General features: G+C 40.0%; 9 protein-coding genes and 1 long non-coding RNA gene across 17 annotated transcripts; 5 read left to right on the top strand and 5 right to left on the bottom strand.

Annotated features, from left to right (window-relative positions):
* Positions 1–884: 884 nt before the first annotated feature.
* LOC124350291 lies at positions 885–3,032 on the bottom strand. 4 transcript variants are annotated; one of them, XR_006920675.1, is made up of 5 exons: positions 2,803–3,032; positions 1,743–2,128; positions 1,394–1,678; positions 1,159–1,334; positions 885–1,079 (listed from the first exon to the last, which is right to left on the bottom strand). It is a non-coding gene; the product is annotated as an uncharacterized LOC124350291 (long non-coding RNA). The 4 variants fall into 4 exon arrangements; XR_006920678.1 differs by having other exon boundaries at positions 885–1,070; positions 1,435–1,678; XR_006920674.1 differs by having other exon boundaries at positions 1,435–1,678; positions 2,803–3,030.
* A 462-nt stretch (positions 3,033–3,494) lies between these two features.
* On the top strand, positions 3,495–4,753 carry LOC124349930. The gene is made up of 3 exons (XM_046800876.1): positions 3,495–4,361; positions 4,425–4,534; positions 4,597–4,753. The coding sequence occupies exons 1-3, from the start codon at positions 3,699–3,701 to the stop codon at positions 4,628–4,630; spliced, it is 807 nt and encodes a 268-aa protein (XP_046656832.1). The 5' UTR covers positions 3,495–3,698; the 3' UTR covers positions 4,631–4,753.
* Positions 4,754–5,000: 247 nt separating this feature from the next.
* LOC124349858 lies at positions 5,001–6,155 on the top strand. Its single transcript, XM_046800773.1, has one exon. It carries the CDS (start codon positions 5,093–5,095, stop codon positions 6,110–6,112), a length of 1,020 nt encoding a protein of 339 aa, XP_046656729.1. The 5' UTR covers positions 5,001–5,092; the 3' UTR covers positions 6,113–6,155.
* Positions 6,156–6,262: 107 nt separating this feature from the next.
* Positions 6,263–7,517, top strand: LOC124349953. 2 transcript variants are annotated; one of them, XM_046800909.1, is made up of 4 exons: positions 6,263–6,428; positions 6,519–6,598; positions 6,702–6,806; positions 6,866–7,517. In XM_046800909.1, the coding sequence occupies exons 2-4, from the start codon at positions 6,520–6,522 to the stop codon at positions 7,423–7,425; spliced, it is 744 nt and encodes a 247-aa protein (XP_046656865.1). In that variant the 5' UTR covers positions 6,263–6,428; position 6,519; the 3' UTR covers positions 7,426–7,517. The 2 variants fall into 2 exon arrangements, with proteins under 2 accessions (XP_046656865.1, XP_046656866.1); XM_046800910.1 differs by having other exon boundaries at positions 6,273–6,428; positions 6,500–6,598.
* LOC124349761 (decapping and exoribonuclease protein-like) lies at positions 7,504–9,275 on the bottom strand. The gene is made up of 6 exons (XM_046800593.1): positions 9,105–9,275; positions 8,528–9,034; positions 8,242–8,464; positions 8,101–8,179; positions 7,975–8,031; positions 7,504–7,901 (listed from the first exon to the last, which is right to left on the bottom strand). Exons 1-6 carry the CDS (start codon positions 9,220–9,222, stop codon positions 7,686–7,688), a joined length of 1,200 nt encoding a protein of 399 aa, XP_046656549.1. The 5' UTR covers positions 9,223–9,275; the 3' UTR covers positions 7,504–7,685.
* Positions 9,276–9,459: 184 nt separating this feature from the next.
* Positions 9,460–13,106, bottom strand: LOC124349587 (extracellular serine/threonine protein CG31145-like). Of its 2 annotated transcripts, none has more exons than XM_046800321.1 (8): positions 12,710–13,106; positions 12,127–12,582; positions 11,117–11,356; positions 10,914–11,038; positions 10,738–10,816; positions 10,419–10,645; positions 10,173–10,343; positions 9,460–10,094 (listed from the first exon to the last, which is right to left on the bottom strand). In XM_046800321.1, the coding sequence occupies exons 2-8, from the start codon at positions 12,489–12,491 to the stop codon at positions 9,598–9,600; spliced, it is 1,704 nt and encodes a 567-aa protein (XP_046656277.1). In that variant the 5' UTR covers positions 12,492–12,582; positions 12,710–13,106; the 3' UTR covers positions 9,460–9,597. The 2 variants fall into 2 exon arrangements, with proteins under 2 accessions (XP_046656277.1, XP_046656276.1); XM_046800320.1 differs by having other exon boundaries at positions 12,704–13,105.
* A 1,710-nt stretch (positions 13,107–14,816) lies between these two features.
* Positions 14,817–16,446, bottom strand: LOC124349878 (RNA-binding protein with serine-rich domain 1-B-like). 2 transcript variants are annotated; one of them, XM_046800798.1, is made up of 6 exons: positions 16,340–16,446; positions 16,089–16,238; positions 15,874–16,032; positions 15,442–15,806; positions 15,244–15,379; positions 14,817–15,178 (listed from the first exon to the last, which is right to left on the bottom strand). In XM_046800798.1, coding segments are annotated over exons 1-6 (972 nt in total). In that variant the 5' UTR covers positions 16,342–16,446; the 3' UTR covers positions 14,817–15,018. The 2 variants fall into 2 exon arrangements, with proteins under 2 accessions (XP_046656754.1, XP_046656755.1); XM_046800799.1 differs by having other exon boundaries at positions 15,874–16,026.
* A 150-nt stretch (positions 16,447–16,596) lies between these two features.
* Positions 16,597–17,486, top strand: LOC124350061 (transmembrane protein 11, mitochondrial-like). Its single transcript, XM_046801071.1, has 4 exons — positions 16,597–16,707; positions 16,789–17,009; positions 17,076–17,188; positions 17,250–17,486. Exons 1-4 carry the CDS (start codon positions 16,685–16,687, stop codon positions 17,421–17,423), a joined length of 531 nt encoding a protein of 176 aa, XP_046657027.1. The 5' UTR covers positions 16,597–16,684; the 3' UTR covers positions 17,424–17,486.
* LOC124349820 (dehydrogenase/reductase SDR family protein 7-like) lies at positions 17,472–19,246 on the bottom strand. 2 transcript variants are annotated; one of them, XM_046800701.1, is made up of 5 exons: positions 19,113–19,246; positions 18,966–19,035; positions 18,079–18,657; positions 17,935–18,019; positions 17,472–17,872 (listed from the first exon to the last, which is right to left on the bottom strand). In XM_046800701.1, the coding sequence occupies exons 2-5, from the start codon at positions 19,030–19,032 to the stop codon at positions 17,512–17,514; spliced, it is 1,092 nt and encodes a 363-aa protein (XP_046656657.1). In that variant the 5' UTR covers positions 19,033–19,035; positions 19,113–19,246; the 3' UTR covers positions 17,472–17,511. The 2 variants fall into 2 exon arrangements, with proteins under 2 accessions (XP_046656657.1, XP_046656658.1); XM_046800702.1 differs by having other exon boundaries at positions 18,966–19,043; positions 19,113–19,234.
* A 955-nt stretch (positions 19,247–20,201) lies between these two features.
* Positions 20,202–23,692, top strand: LOC124349458. The gene is made up of 10 exons (XM_046800085.1): positions 20,202–20,607; positions 20,674–20,773; positions 20,838–21,023; positions 21,093–21,322; positions 21,386–21,595; positions 21,657–21,767; positions 21,830–22,129; positions 22,201–22,507; positions 22,578–22,800; positions 22,868–23,692. Exons 1-10 carry the CDS (start codon positions 20,413–20,415, stop codon positions 23,637–23,639), a joined length of 2,634 nt encoding a protein of 877 aa, XP_046656041.1. The 5' UTR covers positions 20,202–20,412; the 3' UTR covers positions 23,640–23,692.
* The last annotated feature ends 4 nt before the right edge of the window (positions 23,693–23,696 follow it).

Raw genomic sequence — 23,696 nt, 5'->3', positions numbered from 1 at the left:
GGAAAGATAAACCTACATAAGATACGAAGTTAAATTTTGTATTTGAAATCACAGGAATAAGTATAAATTAGCAACAATTTGTTTCGTTCATTTTGCCTCGTTTCACCATGAAAGAACAACATTTGCGACCCTGGCGACATCTAGTAACGAGTTTTGGAACTTAAGTTGGTTGCACAGTCAGTCACAGACGTCAGACATGACAATAGACAATACGTCGTAACTTCACAAGTTACTTTAAAAAACATTTTAACAAAGGAGATAGGATAACAAGTTAACTATTTTTAAGTAAAAGATAAAACAATCTTTAGCTAATGATTCTTACTGCATTCTTCAAATTGACCCCAAAAACATACACCTTTTAATCCTTAAATTTCTACCCTAAAACCACACAATCCAATGTTAAACCCAAACAATGTAATGTCAATAATGAATAAAAAATTTGTATTTTAATCAGTTCTTTTTCTTTTCAATAATTCAATAAACTGAGCGTCCGGTTCAATACATTTTTCTACTGTACGAGTTTATTGCAAACCCGCCACCACCGCTGCGGCAATGAGACAAAAAGCGATGATCTATTTGTGCGGAAATCTGCGTGACTGACACAGATGTCCGCAAAACTAATCCACGGCTTTTTCTTTCATTGGGTAGTGGGCTCCTTCTTATAAACTCGCAAATGCTGTTATAGGTTTTGTCTACGGCCCCCAGAGATAGTATCTGGACCGAGAAGAAGAGAGAAGTACGAGGCAAGTTTTTCCGGGGAGAAGTAGTCATACTAGGCTTCCGGGTTAGACTCATGACCCTCCAAAAGTTTTCATCGGATCATGCGCCTTCCAAGTCCCCACCCCGTTCGACCAGAGCCCTCCCCTCCTCCCAGTTTCACAGCGGGTGAGTGACCACCGGCGGGCGTTGGTTAGTGGTTAGTTAGGGAAACGGGGCCGCAGAAAAGAAGGGAGCCCAGAAATGCACTTGTAGTTTAACTAACTACACAATATATAAGTCTTGAATGACAGCATGCTCTCGTCGGTTTTCGGCAATGGATGAAGTCCACGATAAGTAGCGAAGGAGTTAGCCTGTAGGCACTAGGCAGAATGAACATTTTACATTTTTATTTTGGATGACAATAATATTCAACAAAATTTTAGCAACAGAAAGCAATACCTCAAATGAGGGCCCGTTTAAGGAAATAACAGGTGAGATTCTAAGTTAGCAGCCAACAAATTACCAAACAAGGGACCTTTTTGACTGTATACTTCAGAGTCATTGTCATTTTTCTTCAAAGGACATGACTTTTCATGAAATCTGTCATACAAATGTAGAAATCTGTAATTTAGAACCTGTAAATACAATAAAATATTAAGTCACTTTGTTTATAATATTTAATAAATTATTTTACACTGAATTATGTTACAGATCTAAACGATTTAAGGATCAAACCCCGTGCTATGTTGAGAGACGACAGGAAGGGTAGTAGGTGTCAGCGAGGGGTGAGTTGACAAGCCGCGCGTCAGTTGGGTAGTCGAATTACGCTGGAGCAGGCACAACCATGCCTCGAAGCGACGGAAGGATGGCACGCATGTGAGCTTTATTGCTGAATGTCAGCACGTTAGGCAGTCGTCACTGATCTTTCGTCAGTTTCCACGAATGAATTCCGTCCATGGAATAGCGGCGCAGGATTAACCTGAAACGAGAATGGAGGTGCTTCAGATTTTTAAATTTCATGTAAGAACGACAGCAAGCAATACCTCAAAATAAGAGTGGGCCCATTCCAAGGATATAGGAATGGGGATTGAAGTGGTTAAAGCCAACAAATCAACAAACGAAGAACTTTGTTGACTGTGTTGGTGGTGTTGGCCTTTTCTTTTTCCTTTAAAGGACAGACGGATGGCTCTCATTCAGTCTAAATGCAAAATCTAAAAGAAAATCTCAATTAACAAAAAAATAATAAAAACTATTGCACCCTACATGATGAATTCTCAAAATGCTATGTAAAAATAACTTGCATGTAATCTGTGATGACCACCATAATAGAATTTGTTGTCATTTTCTTTACCCTTGTATTGACCGTCAAGTCATTTTCCTCCTGGAAGGACAACCATGATGCTGATTCTATTTCAGTGATACACAAAATCTAAATAAGAAACAAATCAAAATAATCAAACTACTGCACTCAATGTAATGATTTCTCTATATTCTATGTAAAAATAACTAATGGGGTGACAATTAGAGTTTATTAAAGCTTAGATAGCAACATTTGCAGATTCACAATATGCAAACACAATGAGCTTGAAAATGAGATGTTGAGATTTTAAAGTTTACTGTTGAAAAATAATGGTTGTTCAAATGAACAATGTTAATAAAATCAAATTTTAAAATGTTATTTAAAAAAAATGTATACATGGTAAGCTGTTCACTAGGATTTCCCTTGTTTTGTTATCATTGGTTATTTTTTCAGACAACTCAGTGACACTGTGACACAGCCGATGTTGACAAGGTATACAAGTGACTGACAGGCTTAGACCTTGGCATGCAACACCATGTTAACCTAAGGATTCACGCTTTTCGTGAACCTTTTATTTCGATCAAATAAACTGTAGCACTAATTGAAATGAATAATGGCTCAAAACGCACAATGCATAAATGATCAGTCACACTCACACGACAACAATTGTCATAATGCTCGCTTGGCGCCTGCCCAGTAACGAAAAATCTACTCTACAGTCCTACAGTGCTACACTGCACATAGGAAATCCATAAATAAAGCATCAAAATGTTGAAAATGAATGTAGTAAATAAAAATGATACTTGAATTTTTGAAGATATCCACAAAGGAAAAGGAACACGTATCGAACGACCAACCAGCTCTGGATCAACCACACCAACCAAGAAATCCACGCGTGAATGAAGCAGACGGCACGAGAAATGGGATTCCATGAAGTAGTATGAAATTTCTCTACCAGGTGCCTCTGAAAAAGAAAACAGATTATGATCAAAATGCGGCTTTTTCAAAAGTGGAGAGAGGTTTGATCAGTACAAATCCGCGCTGGAAAGTCGTCTGATAATCCCCAATTGTTGTTGAGTACAATTGTTCATGCCATAAATCACTCAATGGCAACCCTATTAACTTTTAGTTCTACTCCTGCGATTGGGATAAAAAAAAATGAAAGGTTACAAGGTGATATAATGAAATGGACGAATTGTTGATGTCGTGAGAAGAGAATTATACAAAGAAGTATAATGGCTCACACCACAATGCGCCACAATGGCAAAAAAATCCTAAAATTCTAAATACAAAACTTACTGAAAACTACAAAAGTTTTTTTTTGCGGTTGTTTCCCATATCGGCCAAACTTCTTAGTCTATTTTTCGCGAATTAAAGTAAACTTTGGCAAAAATAGTTGTTCGAAAAAAAGTTCTAATAATAAATAATTAACATGATAGCCAATAGCCATACGTAGAATTTTTTCTGGTAGGTAAAACACAAAAATAGGGTCCTCTCCAAGAAAAATACGAAGGGAATGCATCATAACTGACAGGTAATCCCTTCGGGGGATTTAGCCGTGAGTCTATCAAAACTCCGCCAAAGAAAAAGCTGAAGAGGTTGCCGTTCCCAGTTTCATTCCGTGTAGACGAACACTAAAGGTGTACTTTCATTTTTATCATGATCTTTTAACGCAGTAAAAAAAAAAACAATTCAATCAATGATGAAATCTGCATCCGTGGTGTTTTGTTGGCTGTTAGTGGCGAGTGTCGGTTGCTATGTCCTTTATTTAGCGCGTTCACCTACAGTTGTCAACTGGTACACAATTGACGTCGAAACAATGAAACACCTTGACATGCTTGAGTACATTCAATGGACTAATAACGCCACCAGTTGCAAAGTGGAACAAGATTTCGGTGGTAACGTTGACGGTAAGAAATGTGTCTGCTTAGATCCGCAAGTTCGTCCAGAACCCGGGAATTGCCTCGTGTATTCATTTGGCGTCAATCACGAATGGACGTTTGACGAAGCAATGGCTAGCTACGGATGTCAAGTTTACGCATTCGATCCCATGGTCAAACAAAGTTACAATCGATCAGATAACATTCACGTTTACAACTACGGGCTGAGCTTCAAAACTGAAATTTCGGTGCAAAACTGGACGGTTATGCCTTTAAAGAAACTCTACAAGATGATGGTGCCTGTGCACGGACGGATGCCCATAAGCTACCTCAAATACGACATGGAAGATGGAAATTTGCGGGTTGTGCCAGACATTGTTCAAACAGGCATGCTGGCGAACGTTCGCCAGTTGGCCTTGGAGGTACACATTGAGCCTGAAGGAAAGATCGAAGACTTCCGTGATATGGTAGAAGTCTTACAGGTTAAAAGAAAGTATAATTATCTACTCGTTCCCCCCTCACTTTAAATTATCCTATATACGCAGGCTGTGGAAGAGCTGGGAATGGTCCGCTTCGCCTCCAACGGTATTCCTTCATCTCACGACTGGTATGAACCTTTAGAGTATGAGGGATACTTGGATTACGACATCGTTTGGTATATAACTCGCAAATGAATTACATTTTACATTCGGAATTAAATGTTATGTTTTCTTCCAGGTACAACGGTGCCCTGATTCCAGAAATAAGTTAGTCCGAGTACAGAAAAAAATAAATTATTAGCTCAAAGAATCAAATGCTCGTCTACTACTTTCACTTCAATCTTAACCGTACGTGGCAACTCAAAAAAAGACTGCTGAGAGACAGAGGGTTGATTGCATCCATCACAAGTGACAGGGTAATCAAGCGTTTTCGAATAGCCAATGCAACCAACGACAATCTATTCTTATGAAAGTTATTAAACTCGCATGACGGTGAGTAGCTTAAAGGGGCATTGTAAAGATGGGTAAAAGGGGCGTGTTCCATTCTTTGCCGGAGAGTTCCATGCGCCGTTAGGGTTGTTTTTCAAGGGCACTTATTCAAAAAGATGAAACTGTGGAATGGAAAAATAATCTTGAACTACTGGGTTACCAGCCAACAATACCAGTCTTTGGTTATCTATCCTAGAGGTGAGTCAAAAAGTGGATCTTCTTCTTTGTGATGATCCACGTTTAAAATGGGTCGCAAAAGAGAACTAGAGCTGAGGAAACAGCTTGCAATTCGGACATTTGCTAGCATGTTAGGGATGATTGCAATAGTTTTATATATAATCAAAGCAAGTGGAAGTAATGGGATGCCTTCAAATGCCTCTCCATCAGTGCGACGAAAATGTGATTCACCAGTAGACTGGAGTGTCACTCAAGTAGGAGATTTGACTGTTGATCAAATGATCGAATACGTGGAATGGACCAACAGTACGGCGTGTCGTCTCACTCACGATTTAGGTGGACACACCCATGAAGATGGTGTTGATGGACAAAAAGCTGTTTGCATGGATCCACTAATCAGGCCGGAAAGATACAGCGAGTGTTTAGTCTATTCGTTTGGAATCAGCAACGACTGGACGTTCGACGAAGAGATTGTAAAGTTGGGATGCAGAGTCTTCGCTTTTGATCCATCGATGAATCAGGACGATCACGATCATACGCCTAAAATTCACTTTTACAATTTGGGGCTAGGCGATCGCGACGAGCGATGGAACAAGGATCCTAATATGAACTGGACGATGAGGTCGCTAGAGTCCATTTACTACAGACTACTTAAACACGAGGGCAGATACATAGACTACCTTAAGATGGATATTGAACATTCTGAATGGATAGTCTTACCTCAAATCATCTCCTCCGGTATGATGGATTTAGTGAGGCAGCTGTCAGTTGAAATACATCTTCCTGAACAAGGTGGAATCGATGAATTTCATAGACGCATCAAGGTCATCAAGGCGCTAGAAGATTATGGAATGGTCCGCTTTGATTCCAAATACAACCCTTGGTCGCTGGAATGGAACGTCGCCGTCGACTGGGAAGGATATAATGCATACGAGATTGTTTGGTTCAATTCTAAACTTGTCCGAACGAAACCCATGGTGGAAATTAATTCGACCCAACGTCAACCTAAGGTCAATAAGAAAAAGAAAATTCATAATCCAATAAATGTCAACAGATCCATGTACAGAAAAAAGAATTTAAAAGGTTGATAACATGCCATGTGTTTTGTGAAATAAACTATTGCGCAAACGACTTGTTTAAATCTTACGCGAAAACTTTCTGAAACATTTGATAAACGATTCTATACCTTAAGGGCATCAATCGATAAAACGCCCCTTTTTAATGATTAATTCCACAATTGCCCGGTTATCTAAGGCAGTTGATCAGTTGATCTCTAGCTCTTCGCTGAACAACTTTTCACCTGCATTATTTTAGTTTTTACGACAGAAACAAAGTTCTAGTAGATATATAAAAGTAACAGACAGATTTCAATATTTTTTAAAAAAAGCACTACTAATTGGAAAAGTAAGTTTTGACAGCAAGCAGGTGTGCTTGCCTGCTTTCGACAGCTTGACTTTTTGTTAAAATAATTTAAGCATCTTTTACCTTGTGCAGAATGGCTTATGCTGTTGAACACCAGTACACCAGAACACCAGTACGCCGCTTTCTCGAAGTGTTTCGTGATGAGCACCAATGTAAGATTATTAAATGATTTAACTCTAGTTTAGACACATATCACTGAATCTGTTACTTATCGCCTTATCGGTTGTGTATGTTTCATTTCAATTTGCTGTATAGACGATAGGAGACCATGTGGGCTTACACCAATTCATCCATCTAAGGCCGTGCCCAAGAAGAAACCATGCCACGCTGCTGGAATTTTCCCAATCAAACCTAAAAAAGGTAAAGCACATCAATCTTGTATGACTATTGTGTAGTAACTCTTATGTTTTACTTAACAGCTGGGCAGAGCCAATCTCTCCTACCAGTACCAGTACGTTCAGTGGCATCAGGGGTGAGATCTTCAAAGGTACAAGGAAAGTTCACCGGGACAACTTCTCGTAAAGAAAAATCGAGAATCCCAGTCCTGAAAAATCGATTCACCATCCACGCACCTAAAATTGAAGCTTTAAAGAAGAGAGAGAGAGAGCTTATGGTGGAGCTTTTGAAAGTTAGAGCCGAGAGGGAAGACGTTGAAAGTCTCCAACGTAGACTCTTCGTTAACAAACCCACACCCGCCAAAACACGAAAACGTCGCTCCAAGTCTCTAGCATTAGACAGTCCTTTCTCCCTTGACAACGATAGTCACCTATGCCAAAATATGTCACCTATGCCGCTGTTGTCACCGGCCCAATCGAAAAATCCAGGCTCCATCTACGAGAATTACCGTCGTACGTTAAACTTCCTTCAAACACCTTCACGCTCAACTTTTAAACAACGGACTAGATCTACTCTACCAAGTGATAATGGCACCAACGTTTCCCAACTAGTGCAGAGCCAACTTGCTCACCTGTTTTGTTAATTGTCCGGCTGTAAATTGTGTTTTAATGGAAAAGTGGCTTTTAAACTTAATTAAACTTAATATATACAAATACAATTATTTTAAAAACAAAATGACACTTTATTTATACGGTTCAACTTTTTCTTGGTGAGAATTGACGGAATTTCTGGGTTTAAATTCTGTTTTAACTTTTAAAATATTACGTCTTCCAACACACGGTTAACGTTCCATAATACAAAAAGGGAAATTAATCTTTCTTAAATGACGTAAAAGTGATGAATCTATGCAGATTTCTGCATGGATTCCACATACCAAGAAGGGAGCAAATTGCGACTTCTGGTTTCACCCAGTTCGTTGCGGAAAGAGATGACTCGCGACATCGCATCAAATTCGAATAGAAAGTGATCGTTGGAAGTCGAATCCTTTGGTATGCACTCCTTAACAAATTTCAAAAACTTTAAGCAAAAGTTCATACAGATGTTTGATTTCCAGCAGTCCTACAAACAGAAAAAAACATTTCAAATAAGCTGTCGGGCGCTCACAGAAATTTGTGTAAGGGAATCTACTCACGGTGGATTGTTTTCGCAGCTGATTCACATCCATGGTCTCTAGGCGTGAAACTACCCCCTAAAACATTAACGATAAGTTTTAATTGATAATAACAAATTGATCCATGGGTTTTAACAAGTAATTTACATCATCATCTCGGTAGCCGACGACTATTTTAGGGATGCCGACAATAAAGGATTGAGCCCACCATTTCATTGATTTGAACCTAGGGAAAAGGATTAAATAACTGCATTGACGACAACAAATTATTTTTTAGTGTTTCGGTACCGATTGAAAGCAGCCTGTTGCATTTCATTTCCAATGTGTTTATTGGTCTTGAGTTCAACAAAGTTCTGGAGATCAAGGAAAGGTGGTTGGCTTTCTTTTGTGACGGCATCAACTTCCGCTCCATAAAGAAGAGGGAGGCCACCGATTCTCGTTTTGAGAACGCAGCAAAATTCGGCATTGGTATTGACCTGCTCGTTAGGATTCGGATTTCCGTTTGGAGAACCTATAAAGTAATAAGCAAGTTGTACAAGGAATTTTGATTTAGAATATATCAAGCTAAACATACTTGCACAGAGATATTGCTCAAACTTGAATCCCCAGATGGACTTTTCTTTCTGCACGGCAATTGAACCATTTTGCTTTTTACTCTCCTTAAGTTGCCATAAATAGATGGAGTTTTGAAATCGGGTAGCAAGTATAGTCCAATTCTCCTGGCATTCATATGGGGTTGCAATCAGGAGAGTGAGTAGTCCACGATAACAGACAAACTCAACCAGCAAAGGTCTGAGAGGATGTTGATGATCAATGATATTCTTGTGCTCTGCCTTTCGCTCCTGGAGGATCCATCTCAGCAGATCATCCAACATCTTCTGTCTGATGGACTCTTCATCTTTTTCAACGACTCTTGATACTCCTCTTTTCAAATCAAAATTGACCTTGCAGCTCCCAGATGTTGAAGCTTCTGGGGGCATCGATAGATACCTAAGTTCTGAGTAATCATTGACATAATTTCTGTGGATATCTAATGAAAACGAACCAACGTTCTTGGGCCTCGTAAACTCTGGGAAATTCCCTAGAGAATAGAACAAAGAACAAATAAAACACACAAGAAAGGAAAATGTTTCAAAGAATCGTGTTGATACCGTCGAACTCTTCAATGTCAATCAAGCTCAAATTCTTTCTAAGTTTCTCGTTGTTATTATTCCTAAATCTTGGATCTCGAATTGATCCATTCTTCATATCTATGTACTGGCGCTTCATTTTCCTTTATTACTTAGTTCGAAAAGAGCACATGTGAAACATGTGGTGACCAAGACTCGATTGAAAACTTGAATTTTAATAATAGACGAACAACGTTGCCAAACGTTATCCGATAAAAACAAAACATTTATTTTTGGTTATATTTAAAACTTTTTTTTTATTCGTTAAAATACTTGAGCTGTATTCTTTTTTTTTCACAATATGTACGAAAAATTTACGTCAAAAACCCACAAAATATCCAATCATGTTAGTATAATATCAAGTGGAAATTCCGCCAATTAAATCAATAAACAAGTTTATATAATATGAACATGTTGTCAAACGTTTTTGAAGAAGACACGATATTTAAAAAAAAAAATACGACACTCGTCATTATTATAAATTTCCCATTTTTGAATTCTTATCTTTCCAATCTGCGAAACCGACAATAACTTGATCGGCTTCATGTCTACTCAAACAATGGCGAATGACACGTAATGTAATGGCGACGCGGCGGTCCATGGCATCGAAATGTCCCGCAGCTAAAATCGGATCAAGTGGATCGCGTGCCAACGACTTGCGCATGAGAGAACTGAGTCGTAATGGCCCGTGATGAAAACGTAAAAGAGTTGCGAGCGTCGTCCGCCTCACAAGGCAACATTGGTATAGTGGAGCCAAAATTGACATTTCGTCGTGATTGGGTCGACCGAACGCACGACCTTGATCCAAGTGAATGGGGAACGTTTGATTGCCAAACAAACTCAGAGTTTCATAATGATGACGATCCATGTTCCCGGCCAAGAAATCGAAGATGGCCAAATCGATTAAATCGACCAATCGGCGTCCTTCGTTGTAAGGAGGAAGTTGGCGGACTTGATCGCAGTATTGATCATCTATTTTTGAGGAAAAACAGTGAAATTCAATAAATCGGCTATAAAACGTGTGATAACTTTTCATTCTGTATCCTTTACCTTCTTCCCATTGGGCTTTTTTACGTTTGTGGTAGGATCTTCGCCATGGGTGGCGCCAAGTTTTTCTTGGCACAAATTCTTTATCGGGCAAAAAAGCGGCCAGTGATGCTTCCATTTGGTCTGGATGACCGCAAATAGCGTGGCCGGTATCACAGTAATAGCTGCATTTACCTGCACATATACACAGAAGAGAAATCGTGAATCACAGAGTCTGGTCACCCAGAGATTGGCTGTCGCCGTGGTTACCATGGAAACAGAGATTTTGTGCGGGAGAAATAAAGAAAGTTCGCAATAGCTCGCCAGTGGCAAGGGCATACAATTCGGTGGTCATGTTGACCAATCGACCGACAACGGGTGGAGCTCGTCGGAAGCCCATAATTCGATCAAGGTGGAAGGCGGCTATCTCGGCATTGTGACGTTCGTAATCGGTAAAGTAAAAGTGATTAGGTAAAGTTTCCTGTTCACGCGGGAATCTGAAAGGTGAACAAAATAAATTTTTCAACAAAATTAGGACGAATGTTTTGAATAACCCAAGTACCAAAAACAGAATAAAAAAACCCTTCACCTCATGGGTTTCAACATCGCCATCCCCCCTGGGGCAAACTCGATGACTAGTTTCAGCTGCGTACCACCTTCTTTTTGACCTATTTTCACGCAGAAAGAAAAAAATACAATAACAAAATGATTCGTGAATTCATTCGTGAGAAACAAAAACCGGTTTATAACCGACGAAAGACTTACTGATGTTGTAAAATTCTAGACTAGTCATGTCTTGCAAGAGTTCGTCGATCATTGGGTCATCCTCGTGGTATAACTCTTCCTTCGAAATAGAGACGTGAAACTTTTCCCAAGAAGTGGCATCCTCACTTTTATTACAAAAATCCATTTTAATGACAGATGCCGTTAGATTATTACATGCAGGGTTTTTTTCCCCCCTTACTTACCTAAGACTAACGTTGCGCAGCCGCATAACAGTCACGTCCAACTCACGCAGGTGACCTTGAACGGGCCGACTCAGCTCCGCCGGCACAATGTATTTCATAAGATCTTTGAATTGACTTTTACGGTGATCCAAACCACTGCCATCGGAATTCTTGTAGGTTTTATTTGTATCTGATGGCGAAGACCTTTTGCCCTTTAAAAGGTCTCGCATCACATCCGCCTTGGAACCCTGTTCATTGTTGCTTGAAAGGACAAAATAGACATTGGGGTTGATTAAATGAAAATAAAAAGGTCTGGCGAAATTTTTAATAAACGAGGCCACCACGCATGAAAATCATAGATAATAGCAATTCTAGCCTCAGCGACCACCAATACCAAGTACCAAAAAATGGAGGTGGACATGCGGAACGTGCCCAGCTAGCGGCTATGATCGATTGTGTTAAAAAGAATTGCTGTGTACGGTACTTTCTTTCTCCAGTCCGGTTTTTGCTATTTGTTGACTGACTGGCAAAATTTAAATTCACAGTTGCAACGAAGAGAGAGAGAGAGAAAGTCCCCACACAATTGTATACACATATGTCTATAAGCTCATCTGCCCGCTACAAATAACAGTCGTAAAAACCCCCCATCGTTAAAAGATAGCGGTTCCTTTTCCCGTCGATTTGATCAAAAGTGTCATTAAAATAGTTTTCGTTCAGCTCTTTCGTCCTCTTTTTTCTTCAGGGATATCTTTCAAGTCGTAAAGTAATCGGGGGCTTTGTTTCCGCCGTTATCCAAAGTTGGAAATCAGTACAACGTGTACGTACGTAGGTTAGTTATAATGCAGCTTTCTGCTTTCTAGATCTCATCCCGGTAAAGAAAATTGGTGACAGAAGTGATAGTTGTTAACCTCAATTCTCCCCTCCAGCCAACCCGTTTTGAATTTTGGCTTTTCATTCGTGTCTCGAATCTTATCTTTTTTAAGCTGAACACAAAAAAAGATAGTTCCTGTTTTTTCTTAATGTAAAATTACCTTTGTTGGGCAGCTGGGTCGTCGTCGTTGAGTGTCGCGTTGCTCGCAACGACCCCGAGCTCCATATCGTCATTGTTGGCATTGGGCTGCTGCTGCTGTGCAGTAGGAAGAACTGGATGTTCTAGATTATTAGACGGCACTACAGCAGCAGCAGCAGGATTGTGTTTGTCGAGAAATTGTCGTTGAAACTCTTTCCCCTCTTTTTGTCTGGCTGTTCCGTGCCTGAGCGCTGGAAGAATAAATCCGGCATCGGGTTGCTCTGCTCGTCCTCCACTGGAGGCGTAGCGTATATCAAGCACTAATACGGATGTGAGGAGGACAACACTCACGCCCAAAGCCAGAGCCACTCTTTCCTTCCACTTCATCACTACAATTCTCTTGTTGATCTCGTTGATGGTATTGACGGCGGCCCAGCGTCCGATCGTAATTGTCTTGGCATCCCTTTTCAAAAGGAAACTATTGGGTAATGGCCCAGAAAGAAACCGAACAAGAAACAAAAAAATTGTAGTGTTATTCAATTGTTAAAGAATGAAAGGAAAACCCTTTCACTGAGAATAATGGATAGACAAAGCATTACCTCAACCTGATTTATAATATGGGGAGTCTGGGAGTTTGTTGTTTTTCGTTCTCGGCCGTCACTCACCAAGGGGAAAAAATAACCACAACTTTCACTATTAACCTTAAACTTTGTGTGTGTCTGTGGTGGTGCGATCAGCTCACGAACATTTTTTTCCTCTCAGCACGAGATTTATAGCTCAACTACAACAACAATAACAACAACATCACGAAATCAATTGGTGCTGTGCAGAAAATCCACCCCTCTCGAAATGTGGCCAAATTTTTGTTGTGTAGAGTCACTCGGTGATAAGAGAATGTTGATAAGATGATGAGACCATCGTCGAAAGACGTGCTACTGCTAAAAACATTCGACGGGAGACTGACCGACTTCGGGCTGCCAACGTGCCTTTTAATACACTCACTCTTTCCTTTTTCTTTTCCCCATTTTCTTTTGCTATGGCGGCTGCTATGCCAGTGTGAGTATACCAAAGCTAATTTCAAACATCGGCTACATTCCATACACGCCCATCGATTTTTCTATGCTGTGCTTACTGCTTGCTACAGTTTATTCGAAGCGATTTGATCAATAATCAATCGTTCGTGACTGCTGCTGCTCGACGACTCTATAAAACTGAGTTACGATAGCTAAAATTCAATGATGACGTAACCATGGCAAATTTTCGCGACTGCAATTGCATTTTACCTTCTCCTTTGATGTACCAACAGGAAGATTATTTAAATGAAGTCTAATAACCGGTTTCGTTCGCTGCTGTGGACCCCTTGGTGGTGTTATTACAACATTCTCATTAGAAAGTATGAAATTAGTAAATTTGATCATGGACCAACTAAATATGGTATTAGACCAGAACTGTAGATTGAATCTTCCTTTAAGAAACGTCCTACATTTGTCTTTTGTTTAAATTTTCCAATTCTGAAATCCAAAATTTCTCTTCACATATTTTTTCTGTTTATGTTTTTTCCCTCCGTCGTGTTGAAGGGGGGGAAATCCGGCGTTTGTATACAAAAAGTTCGACAATCCCACAGTCCACTCGATCGTGAAAGCGAAGTGACTAACCGCAATAAGGGATGGGAAGGGAGAAACCGTATCAATAACATCATTAACGGGCTCTATTCTATGGACAACATGTTTATGGTAGGGAAGCTCTTATTTCTATTCTCAACGGGACCAGCAGATAAGTATAGTACGGGCCTATTATACTTCAGTGCAACTACACGGATAGTTTACAAAGTACAAACAAAAATTAGAGGGGCATGTCGTCTTTGTTACGTTCGTGAGAACTTTTTTCCGTTTCGGACGAAAATCATAAAAGATTGACAGTTTGTTCTGACAAAATTCTTTTAACTCTTAAACAAGTTTTGACCTTAGGCGAAATAATTTCAGCCGCGTACTTATCTCGCCTTGAAAATCCATTAAATTACAATTATCGTGATGCTCATGTCTACGATTTAACCGGTTGGGGATCGAGGTGCAAGTTGATTCAGCCGTGGAAAAGATTGTGGTCGGGGAAAAAAAACAAACAAAATATTCTCAAAAACATTTCCAATGCGATTCGCTGACTGCTAAGAGGATAATAAGAACCAAACAGACTTCCGTAATTGAGTACAGCTGTGCAAACAAATTTGTTCCAACTGTTGGGCGCGCCGTTGCCGGATGTAGGAAGACAACACAATTTACCAAATCAACTTTTTCATAGGAGGAAAAAAGCAGTTAGAAACATTCCGGTTGTGAGAAATTTCTACCCTCCCCCTGATAAAAATTTGCTGTTCCTTTCTTTGTGTTTATAACACCGAGGCGAAACCGTATCTCCCGCCTTTCACATGTCAGATGTAAACCGGAATGAAAGTGTTCTGACTTGTCATGTCCCGCTACACACACTTCTATTGAGTTTCCAACAAACAGATCTAACTAGTTTTTTTTAAAGGCTTATCCGGTTTCTCCTCCAGCAGCCATTGACTTTAAAAAGAAAGCATTACTACTCGTATTACTGGAAAACGTCAGATGGCAACATAAACTTGCGGTTGGGTAACTTTTTAAATTGATAGATAAAATAATAATAAAACTTCTCATTTCAAATGAAAAAGAAATGTAGTAGAAACAACTGAAGGACAAATGCCATTGTCAGGTGATATTGTATCGTCTTGCAGGATTCCATCGAAAAAGGGAAAATTTACGGAATACGTGTGGCATTTACGCTATTGACTCATCAGCAACAGCTCGGGCGAAAGCAAAATCTGAATCACGAGCACAAAGTTGAGTTGATAAAAAAAAAGAGTGGACGTTCTTCAACGTTAAATAAATCATGATTGTCTTATTTAACGCGAAGAAGATGATGAACTGCGACTGTAACGGCGATTGTTGCCACCTGAACGGCGATTGGGTGAACGAGACCTGGAACGGGCAGGTGGAGGTGGTCTCCTATCTCTGTCCCTTCGTGGAGGAGATCGTCGACGTAGGGGAGAACGTCTTCGGAATCTGTAGAAATGAACACAACAGATACAAATAACCGGAAAAAAGATTTACTTTTAATAGTGTATTACCTTGGTGGAGATCGACCACCACCCATGCCCCAACGGCCCGGTCGATTTCTGGGTGGTGAATTCCGTCGAGGTGGTGGTGGACGGTTTTTGGGGATCAGCACAGGAGCGGCTGTGATTTCTTGTCCATCAATTTGACCTAAAGATTATTTGAGGTTAAAAACGTATTCATGGCAGCAACCAAAAAAAACGTTACTTTACCTCCGTCCATATGCTTCATTGCATTTTCTGCTTCGTCGGCAGTACTAAACTCGATGTAAGCAAAGCCCCGGTGGAGGTGACTTAACCCAGCACGTTCGTTGGGAAACTCGACAGCTTTGATGGTTCCGTAAACGGAGAAAATTTCGTTAATGTGTTCCTTGTTGACATTGCGCGTCAGTCGGCCGATGTGGATTCGAAGTGGCTTGGGTGTAGGTGAACGATCGCGACGACGCCTCCGGGGAGATGTAGAGCGGGATCGTTTGTTTTCTTTATTTCTGTCTTTGTCAACATTCTTTTCTCCATCCAGTTTTGTTTTCTCTTCATCAGGTTTGCTATCAACTTTTGGCTTGTCACTCGCTGGGGCTCTGTACGTCAACAAAAATGCTGTTATGACAAGAAACTTGTTTACTGTCATCCTACTAGAATAATTACCTCTTTTTCTGGTGTTTCTTTAATGAACCGCTGGAACGTGAGGACCCTGATGAATCAGAAGAGCTAGATGAACTAGATGATGATCTAGAGTCTGAAGAAGAACTGCTGGATGATCGTGAACTAGAGCTGCTGCTACTGCTGCTGCTGGACGATCTAGAACTGTAATGTCACATTAAGCTGAAGGTTACATTAAACACAACAAAGTTTAACACTACCTTCTGCTTGAAGAACTATCACTGCTTGAAGCTCTGCCTTTTTTCTTCCCAGAATCTTTGGTATCCTTTTTATCTTTGCTAGCATCTTTTGATTTACTGGAATCTTCGCCGGCTTTCCGGTCTTTTCGATCGCCAGTTTCTTTGTCCGGCCTAAGTGATTTACAGAAATTTAAAATATTGTTAATTTAGATTTATCGTAAAAATTTACTAAATTATTAAATGATGCTGAGGATTTAACTCGATTTACTCACATTTTCAGAAAGTTTTATTGAAAAACATACGAGTTGACAAAGGGGAGGAGCGTTAAAAACAGACGCTTAATGCCACTTGCACAACGTTGCCTGTATTAAATAGACTCTCGTTTTTATTTTTATGAATATAAAGTTATAGTTTTTTAATTGGAACAAGTTATGTGAATTTTTTAAAGTTTAAATCAAAGATTATTTAATTTGATATTATTAAAATGTTAAAACATTAGGCCGACGGCAACGAAAAAATGTTTCGGCAATGATTGTTTTTGGGCTGTTGCCGAAACTTTACAAGGCCGTCAGTACGTATAGCAACCACTTGAAAACACTGGCCAAGTGGCAAAAGAAATGGCAGACAGGAGAAAGAGCAGGTAATCCCTTGCATGACTGTTTAAAAATATTATAAGCTTCCGGTCGTCACAATAATATAATGATGCTGTTTCAAATTTCAGCGGGCCACATTCGGCTGAAATAGCGGTCGTAAGAGAAATCTATGACGGTGAAAACGCCCAGGAAAGATTTGAGCTAGAACTAGAACGAGCTCTGGAAGCTGCTGTTCCAGTAATTGTCATTGAGCCAGTTCGACTAGGCGATGAAACGGCGCGATGGATCGCCGTTGGAAATTGTCTTCACAAGACAGCAGTACTTGCTGGACTTGGTTCGGTCATAACAGGTAAATTGTTGCTAGTATTCAGTTGTTGCATTATATAAGTCTAATTTTGTTAAATTTCCTGTTTAGGATTCTTCTGTGATAATCGTCCATTCATATACACTCCATTAGGTCTCCTTTCCTTGCTGTGTACAGGACTGTACACAGCATCTTGGCAATTTGATCCTTGCTGTAAATACCAGGTACAATATATACACTTGACTAACTTGGCAAAGGTCACATCAATTATTGGTTTTGCTTCAGGTTGAAATGGATACAAAAAGACTGGCCAAATTACCAGTCAATAGGTTGGCCACTTCCAGTCCCATAGTTCTCGTAAGAAGAGATGATAACAAACGGAAGACTCTTCATTGCACCATCTGTGTTACAGCAGCTAGCATTACCCTTTGGAAGCTGTACTTTATTGCCTTCAAGTAGTCTTGTTATAAAGAAAACTTCCCAAATGTACAAACTGAACAATACATCCTTATTATATCAGAATGTATTAGAGATTCTCTACTAGAAATTAACGACTTTTTTTGCTCTTGGCCGCTCGACGCGCCATAAGTTTGAAATAAACGTTGGGTAGAATTGCACGAAGAAATACTGCTAAACGATAAAAGAGTGAGCAGAGCATCAGCTCTTGGGTTTTTTCCTTAATTGCAATGACAATTTCATATGCAGCTTGAAGTGGATCCGCTCCCGACTCCGTAGTTTCATCCGTCTGTCCATATTTGTCTCCTCGGCCCGTCAGCGCGTTCAGAGACAAACTTGTGCGGATGTATCCGGGGTTAATGACTGTCACATCAATTTTGTGACGATGGATTTCCGCTCGCAGACTGTCGCTAAATGCCTGAAGTGCATGTTTGGAAGCAGCATAGGCCGATCTGGAATCAACATAGACGATAAAAATTAAAAATTAAGTATTCAAAAACATGATAAAACTTACCGAAACGGAATTGCCAGTTTTGATTGAAGTGATCCAATCATCACGATGTGACCACTTTGGCGTATAATCATTGAAGGAAGAATAGCTAATTTAAAATTAAATCAGAAACCCGATTTTTAAAAGTGCACATTTGACGGTATTTACCTTTAGTCAATCCAATTGTTCCGAAGTAGTTAATGTTCATTACTTTGGCATCCACTTCCAGGGAAGTATCAGTCACTTCTCCTCTGTAACTGATTCCAGCGTTGTTCACAAGAATATCAACATATCCGTAGACCCCGAGAATAGTTCTCACTTTGTCCGCTAAATTGTTTAGGTCTTGAAGATCTAGTTCAATGATCACAGGTGGATAGATGGTGCCTTTTCTCAAGCCAGAACCCAGTAACTGTTCTTTCACACGATCAAGTTCAGTGTATCGCCTGGACGCGATAATCAACTTGCATCCTTCTGTGTACAAGCACTTTGCCAGGGCTTCGCCGAGGCCAGAGCTGGCACCCGTGATGAGAACAACTTTACCTTCGAGACTGGAATCATGTCTCGAAATTCTTTGCTTTAAAGCGAAAAATGCTTCAACCAATCTTCCTATTATTGTTAATGGTAAGAAAAGCAAACAGGCAATACAATTCAACCATTTTTTGACACAATTCAGCAATAGATTGCCTTTAAATGGCAGCCTCAGAATCTGTGCATCAGGTCCAGTTTTGCTGGGTGATTCTAATGAACCTAAAAAAAATACAAGAAAAAATAACACATTTAAGTTACTTCACAACAAAACAAATATGTTATTTCTTAATTATTATTCATTCACAGAAGTTTTGTTTCAACTAATAGTTGCTAAATTTGCAATTATTAAGTAACAGGAAAAGAACTGTCAATTGGTTTTTGACATGGAAAGTGAAGTGTGAATAAACTAATTAGTAACTAATTATACTGTAATAACACGCTGTAAGTAATAACTGTCACTGAGCACATTTAGTGGCTGACAAACTTGTTAATAGTTTTCCCTGATATTAAAAGTTAATGACACTTACCCAGTGGTATATTGCCATCTGTAGTGGTGGTCGTTTCGGAGGCTTTTCCCACAGACGAAGTTTTCATAATCTATTGTTTGTAATTAGTAGTTTTAGGCAAAACTCTTAAATGCATTTTTTTAACGTTGAAAAAAGGCGATTACTTACAGAGGTGGCTTCCTACAATGAATGGAAACACGACTTTCACCCTACGTGCCCGTAATGAAACTGTGCACGCGGTACAATACTGCTTTTTACCATTCCTCTATCGTGTTGTTGATTATGGTTTTGGAAGCAGTCGAAAATTATCAGTTCAAATGTTAACGTTGTTGAGTTGTATTAGCAGATACTAGGTGGCATTTCAAGGCGGCAAAAATCGAAATTACTCAAACGAGTCGTCATTTTATCGTACAAATCCCAAATCCGCCATAGTAAAACGGTTGAAGTGAAAATCCGCAATAATTTGACAATGACTTGATTTCCTTTTGATTACAAAGGGAAAAATACACTCCTTTATTGGAAATGGGACTTTAAATGGATTTTTCAAAAGAAAATGAAATATGATCTAATACATAAAAAGCCTGCAGATATAGACAATCTCAATTTACAGAACCTTGACGTCAGTTCTTTTCAAGAATTTTAATTTTTCTTCGATCAACCTTCCTGTAAATAATTTTGCCTTCAGAAAACATTGGAGAGGTCCTGTTTCAAGAAATACATTTGTGGGAAGTATAAAACCAACGAAGCATGCTAGATTGCCCACCAACAACAAGGACCGTTTCCGGTTCTTACCGCAATAATAATCACATATACGCAATTTAAAATGATACCAACATTGAATTCCTATACGCAAACAACATTGACAAACAACGACTATTAATTGCACTACCTGCTGTATTGCAATCTATTATGAATTATCGTGGATTTCAGATCCCTTTCGCTAACTGTAAGGGCTCTACACCGAATTCATTTCACGAACAAACATAAAAATTTGCTCCGTTATTTTACTTTCCTTTTTTCACATTCAAATGTGCTGTAAGCCTGTAAGTTTTCTCCCAAATGAACAATGCGGATGCTTGGATCTTTCAACACTTCTTTATGGCCATGCAGCTTTTATTTCTAAAACAATAAGGGGCGTGCCCCATTTCGGAATGTAGCTCAGACTAGTGAGAAATTATATAGGTTAAGCATGAGCCGAGTGCTTTCTACGCGTGCATGTACTTTCTACAGACGTATAAAATCCCTACCAAATGGTCACAATTGATTATTACTAGTGCGTTAAACCATGAATTACCCACAAAAAAGACAATCAATCATATCTTTTCGTCGCAATTCAAGGGTGTGTGTGTGTCTAACTCCGCCTTATATTCTTATTTCTGGTTACAATATAAAACCACTTCGCCGACCTCAATATTAAGATTTCTTTTCGAGAGACTCACGGAATCGTTCCGCAGTGTCTCGGTGAACAATGCTTCGTCAAGAGCGCTGGTCCGCCTGTGCGCTAATTTTCCTCTTTTTCGTCTCGTTCGCCTTCGCCACTGATTGGATTTGCCCTGCTGGCAACATATTTTGCTTCCAACGAATTCCCAACAAGCGATCGTGGAATGAAAGCCGAACTGATTGCGCTCGAATAGGAGGTGATCTTCCAGGAGCCGACCACTTGGTAAGGAAACGAATTTATTATAGTATCAAGCGCGTAAAAATAACTTACAAGTTCTTTGATCTTTAGGATGAACTCGATAGTTTGTCGATTCACGGGAGCAGCTCTATTTGGACTAATTTGTGCTTCAGCAAAGGACGTCTGCAGTGGCTGGGAATCAGAAACTCCCGTAATGAAATTTACCTATTTTTAGGAGTCCTGTAATTGAGTTAACTGTTTTATCCGAACCGCAGATGAAGAGAAAGATCTGCAATTTATTGATACATTGTTACCTGATCTACCTCTTGTTGCCGACGGCCAACTGTATTGTTTCGAAACCGGTGGCAATCCGTCGAAAACTTTCACATTGAAACACAGTCAAGATGCAGCAAATGCCGTTTGCGTTTCGGACGTCAAATATCTTGTTCGTCAAACCTCAAGTACTTTCTCACTAATTTACCGCATTGAAATACTTTGATCAAACTAAAAATATGTATTACACCCACAAGTTCCGGCGCCAAGGGGACAAATCTTATCGGCGTCGGCCGTGACGGAGGGCGCCGATATCGATTGGGGTCCCATCGGACAAAATAGGGACGGATTCATGAACATTTTTCCGCCTAAAGTCACGTCGCTCAAGTTGAGATGCGATGTTAAAACAACTGGTGATTTGGACAAAACAGCTATTACCATTAGGTGGATGCGAAATGGCGGTTACGTCACAGGCAACTTTACTCAGGTCAGAGAAAGTTAAATTCGACAATCGATTTTTCTACCTTAACAATTCAATTACGACATTCAGGGATTGGTCAGTTTTGCTTCGGAAGATGATCTCATTCCGTGGATTGGGTTCATCAGTTGTGAAGCAGTCTACGGAAATGAAAGGGAAGTTGTTCGTGGTGGAGGATTTCACCTATCCATGTGGAACACGGTGACGGCACGTCTAGTTTCCACCTGCCTTACCTGTCGATTGAAAAGTATACTAGATTCGGCCAAAATTATATTGACTCAGGTATTAGCAAATCATAAATTACCGCAAACAATATCTCTCAATCCAATGTTGTAATCGATAGTATGTTGAAGAGGAAATCGCTCGGGGATCTGGAAATTCAATTGAATTCTTTACGGAACCACCTGTAATCTCTTACCACACCATTTCATTCGTGATTCACACAAGGAATAAGGTATTCGGGTTTGGAAAGTACCAAAATCATTTTCCTGGTTAATAATTAAAAAATCTTTTTAGAAAATCGACAAATTTGACTTCAAGATGGTTCAGAAGCTCGGCCAACATTTTCAACTTTCTCACTGGGCAAAGGATCGTTCACTTTTCCTACCCAAAGGAAGCTCAGATTTGGTTCTCGAGATAATCAGTCCGTGTAACATGGCCTTACCCCAGGATCGCGGCAACATAACATGGACTGCCTATCTAGGACAGACGGTACCATCCGGTAATTTTATTGGCGAACCTATTTGCCTCGATAGCCGCGGAGCCATCATCACCAGAAGCTGCGGTCTGCCTGTTTTACGTCCGATCCGTTTCCAGGTTTAAAATCTAAAAGAATTAAATTCATTATCGTCAAACAACTATATAACTACATGTTTTACACTATTTAGGAATGCTCCACCATGAAACCCAGAAAGGAAGAACCCAAATGTTTCCATGGATTTGAGCATGCTAACGACGGAAAATGTTATCTCAAAACGGAAGCTTCAACATTCGCCACGGCTCTCGCTAAATGCTGGGCCGGTTGGCCTATCCAGCCTGAAATATTGGAGCCAAAAAGTTTGTCTTACTGGTTTCAAAATTCACGCGATGGGATCTACAAAATTCAGTCAACAGCTTCGGGATTCGTTTGGCTTCCTTTTCGGCATTTCAATAAAGACACGCCTCTTCTGAATCCCCCCTGGAGTTGGAATGAAGGTAAAGTTACATTAGCGTGAATTCTTTTCTTTAAAAAAATAGTTTCTTAAATTTTAGTTTTACGATCTAGTAAGCAACCGGTGGGTTCACCAGGTCAATGAACAGGACATTCGAGCGGAATATAATTCGGATGGTGAAGAACTCTGCGCGGCTTACGATCTGACACGTAACCGAATGGTTACCAGGTCCTGTCAAGATTATTTGCCAATGATTTGTAGTCGACCTGCTTTACCACCAAACATCAGCTCTATAATCAGCAATCAACCTGATCACACTGGCGAATATTTCTGCGAGTACGTAACATGAAAATAATTTATGCAACTTGTACTATGCAATTAAAATTTCTGATTTGTTTCACAGGCAAGGTTGGATCACGCACTTTCTCGTTATGGACGCTGGAATGTGTTATAGACGTTTCACTCTAAAAGAGGCCGTCGATGCCGACGGAGCACAGCAATTCTGCATTAAACAAGGTGGCCATCTTGCTGTTGCTCCGACCCATAACATGCGGATAGCCCTGGAGCAAGTCTACGGATTCTTTAACAACCAAAGCATCGTCGACTCTTGGATTGGACTGAGGAATCGAGGTGAACAGCCAGTAACTTTCAACTGGGTGAACCAAACGGCCGGTGTTTCCACTAGTACAGCATTGAACTGGCAGCCTTACCAAGAATTCGGGAGCGGTTACGGTGTCAGTACGGGCCTAACTCGAGCATGGTGGAATTGGCCTCGTGAAACTAAAATTTGGGGCGTACTCTGTCAGAAAACCGTGTCTGACTGGCAAGACGGAATCGGTTTACAACTGGAAAAGTTGTCCGTCAACGAATACGCTCTCGTTTTTACCTACGACCAGAGAAATTATAGTCCTCCAGGAAAACAATATTCACACGAATCTAAAACCTTTTGGCAATCTGATTTCGACGTTATCTGCCACTTCAATAATTACGCAATGCACTTTCGTTTTCCCCTCGATCGTCAGTACTATCGAGTTCTGGTTCCCGAATCAATGGGATCTGGTCGGCTGATTTGCGAAGGATGGCTCAATAGACCGACTTTTCGATTTCAGTCGAATACGGTCATTCATCGACCAACTTATGATTACGATTCGGAACAATATCGGCCCTATCCTTAACTCATTTTGATTAAAAAATTGGCTTGTTCTAATAAACTGATTTCAGTTTGAAATAGT

Source organism: Daphnia pulicaria, chromosome 7 (genome assembly GCF_021234035.1).
Source record: "Daphnia pulicaria isolate SC F1-1A chromosome 7, SC_F0-13Bv2, whole genome shotgun sequence".
NCBI classification, from domain to species: Eukaryota; Metazoa; Arthropoda; class Branchiopoda; order Diplostraca; family Daphniidae; genus Daphnia; species Daphnia pulicaria.
This window is presented reverse-complemented; position numbering and strand designations above follow the sequence as displayed.

Coding starts and splice junctions, on each gene's coding strand:
- LOC124349953 (XM_046800909.1), top strand. CDS start 6,520: ATGGCTTATGCTGTTGAACACCAGTACACCAGAACACCAGTACGCCGC. Junction 6,599..6,701: donor GTTTCGTGATGAGCACCAAT/GTAAGATTATTA, acceptor TTTGCTGTATAG/ACGATAGGAGACCATGTGGG. Junction 6,807..6,865: donor CCCAATCAAACCTAAAAAAG/GTAAAGCACATC, acceptor TTTACTTAACAG/CTGGGCAGAGCCAATCTCTC.
- LOC124350061 (XM_046801071.1), top strand. CDS start 16,685: ATGGCAGACAGGAGAAAGAGCAG. Junction 16,708..16,788: donor GCAGACAGGAGAAAGAGCAG/GTAATCCCTTGC, acceptor TTCAAATTTCAG/CGGGCCACATTCGGCTGAAA. Junction 17,189..17,249: donor ATCCTTGCTGTAAATACCAG/GTACAATATATA, acceptor GTTTTGCTTCAG/GTTGAAATGGATACAAAAAG.
- LOC124349858 (XM_046800773.1), top strand. CDS start 5,093: ATGGGTCGCAAAAGAGAACTAGAGCTGAGGAAACAGCTTGCAATTCGG.
- LOC124349458 (XM_046800085.1), top strand. CDS start 20,413: ATGCTTCGTCAAGAGCGCTGGTCCGCCTGTGCGCTAATTTTCCTCTTT. Junction 20,608..20,673: donor TTCCAGGAGCCGACCACTTG/GTAAGGAAACGA, acceptor TTTGATCTTTAG/GATGAACTCGATAGTTTGTC. Junction 22,508..22,577: donor CCCCTGGAGTTGGAATGAAG/GTAAAGTTACAT, acceptor TTTACGATCTAG/TAAGCAACCGGTGGGTTCAC.
- LOC124349587 (XM_046800321.1), bottom strand. CDS start 12,491: ATGAAGTGGAAGGAAAGAGTGGCTCTGGCTTTGGGCGTGAGTGTTGTC. Junction 11,039..11,116: donor CTGCGCAACGTTAGTCTTAG/GTAAGTAAGGGG, acceptor TTGTAATAAAAG/TGAGGATGCCACTTCTTGGG. Junction 10,344..10,418: donor ACAAAATCTCTGTTTCCATG/GTAACCACGGCG, acceptor GTATATGTGCAG/GTAAATGCAGCTATTACTGT.
- LOC124349761 (XM_046800593.1), bottom strand. CDS start 9,222: ATGAAGCGCCAGTACATAGATATGAAGAATGGATCAATTCGAGATCCA. Junction 9,035..9,104: donor TGACATTGAAGAGTTCGACG/GTATCAACACGA, acceptor TCTATTCTCTAG/GGAATTTCCCAGAGTTTACG. Junction 8,180..8,241: donor CAACAGGCTGCTTTCAATCG/GTACCGAAACAC, acceptor CCTTTTCCCTAG/GTTCAAATCAATGAAATGGT.
- LOC124349878 (XM_046800798.1), bottom strand. Junction 16,033..16,088: donor GATAGTTCTTCAAGCAGAAG/GTAGTGTTAAAC, acceptor GTGACATTACAG/TTCTAGATCGTCCAGCAGCA. Junction 15,380..15,441: donor AATGAAGCATATGGACGGAG/GTAAAGTAACGT, acceptor AATAATCTTTAG/GTCAAATTGATGGACAAGAA.
- LOC124349820 (XM_046800701.1), bottom strand. CDS start 19,032: ATGAAAACTTCGTCTGTGGGAAAAGCCTCCGAAACGACCACCACTACA. Junction 18,658..18,965: donor AGATGGCAATATACCACTGG/GTAAGTGTCATT, acceptor TATTTTTTTTAG/GTTCATTAGAATCACCCAGC. Junction 17,873..17,934: donor AAACTGGCAATTCCGTTTCG/GTAAGTTTTATC, acceptor TGTTGATTCCAG/ATCGGCCTATGCTGCTTCCA.
- LOC124349930 (XM_046800876.1), top strand. CDS start 3,699: ATGATGAAATCTGCATCCGTGGTGTTTTGTTGGCTGTTAGTGGCGAGT. Junction 4,362..4,424: donor ATATGGTAGAAGTCTTACAG/GTTAAAAGAAAG, acceptor CTATATACGCAG/GCTGTGGAAGAGCTGGGAAT. Junction 4,535..4,596: donor TTGGATTACGACATCGTTTG/GTATATAACTCG, acceptor GTTTTCTTCCAG/GTACAACGGTGCCCTGATTC.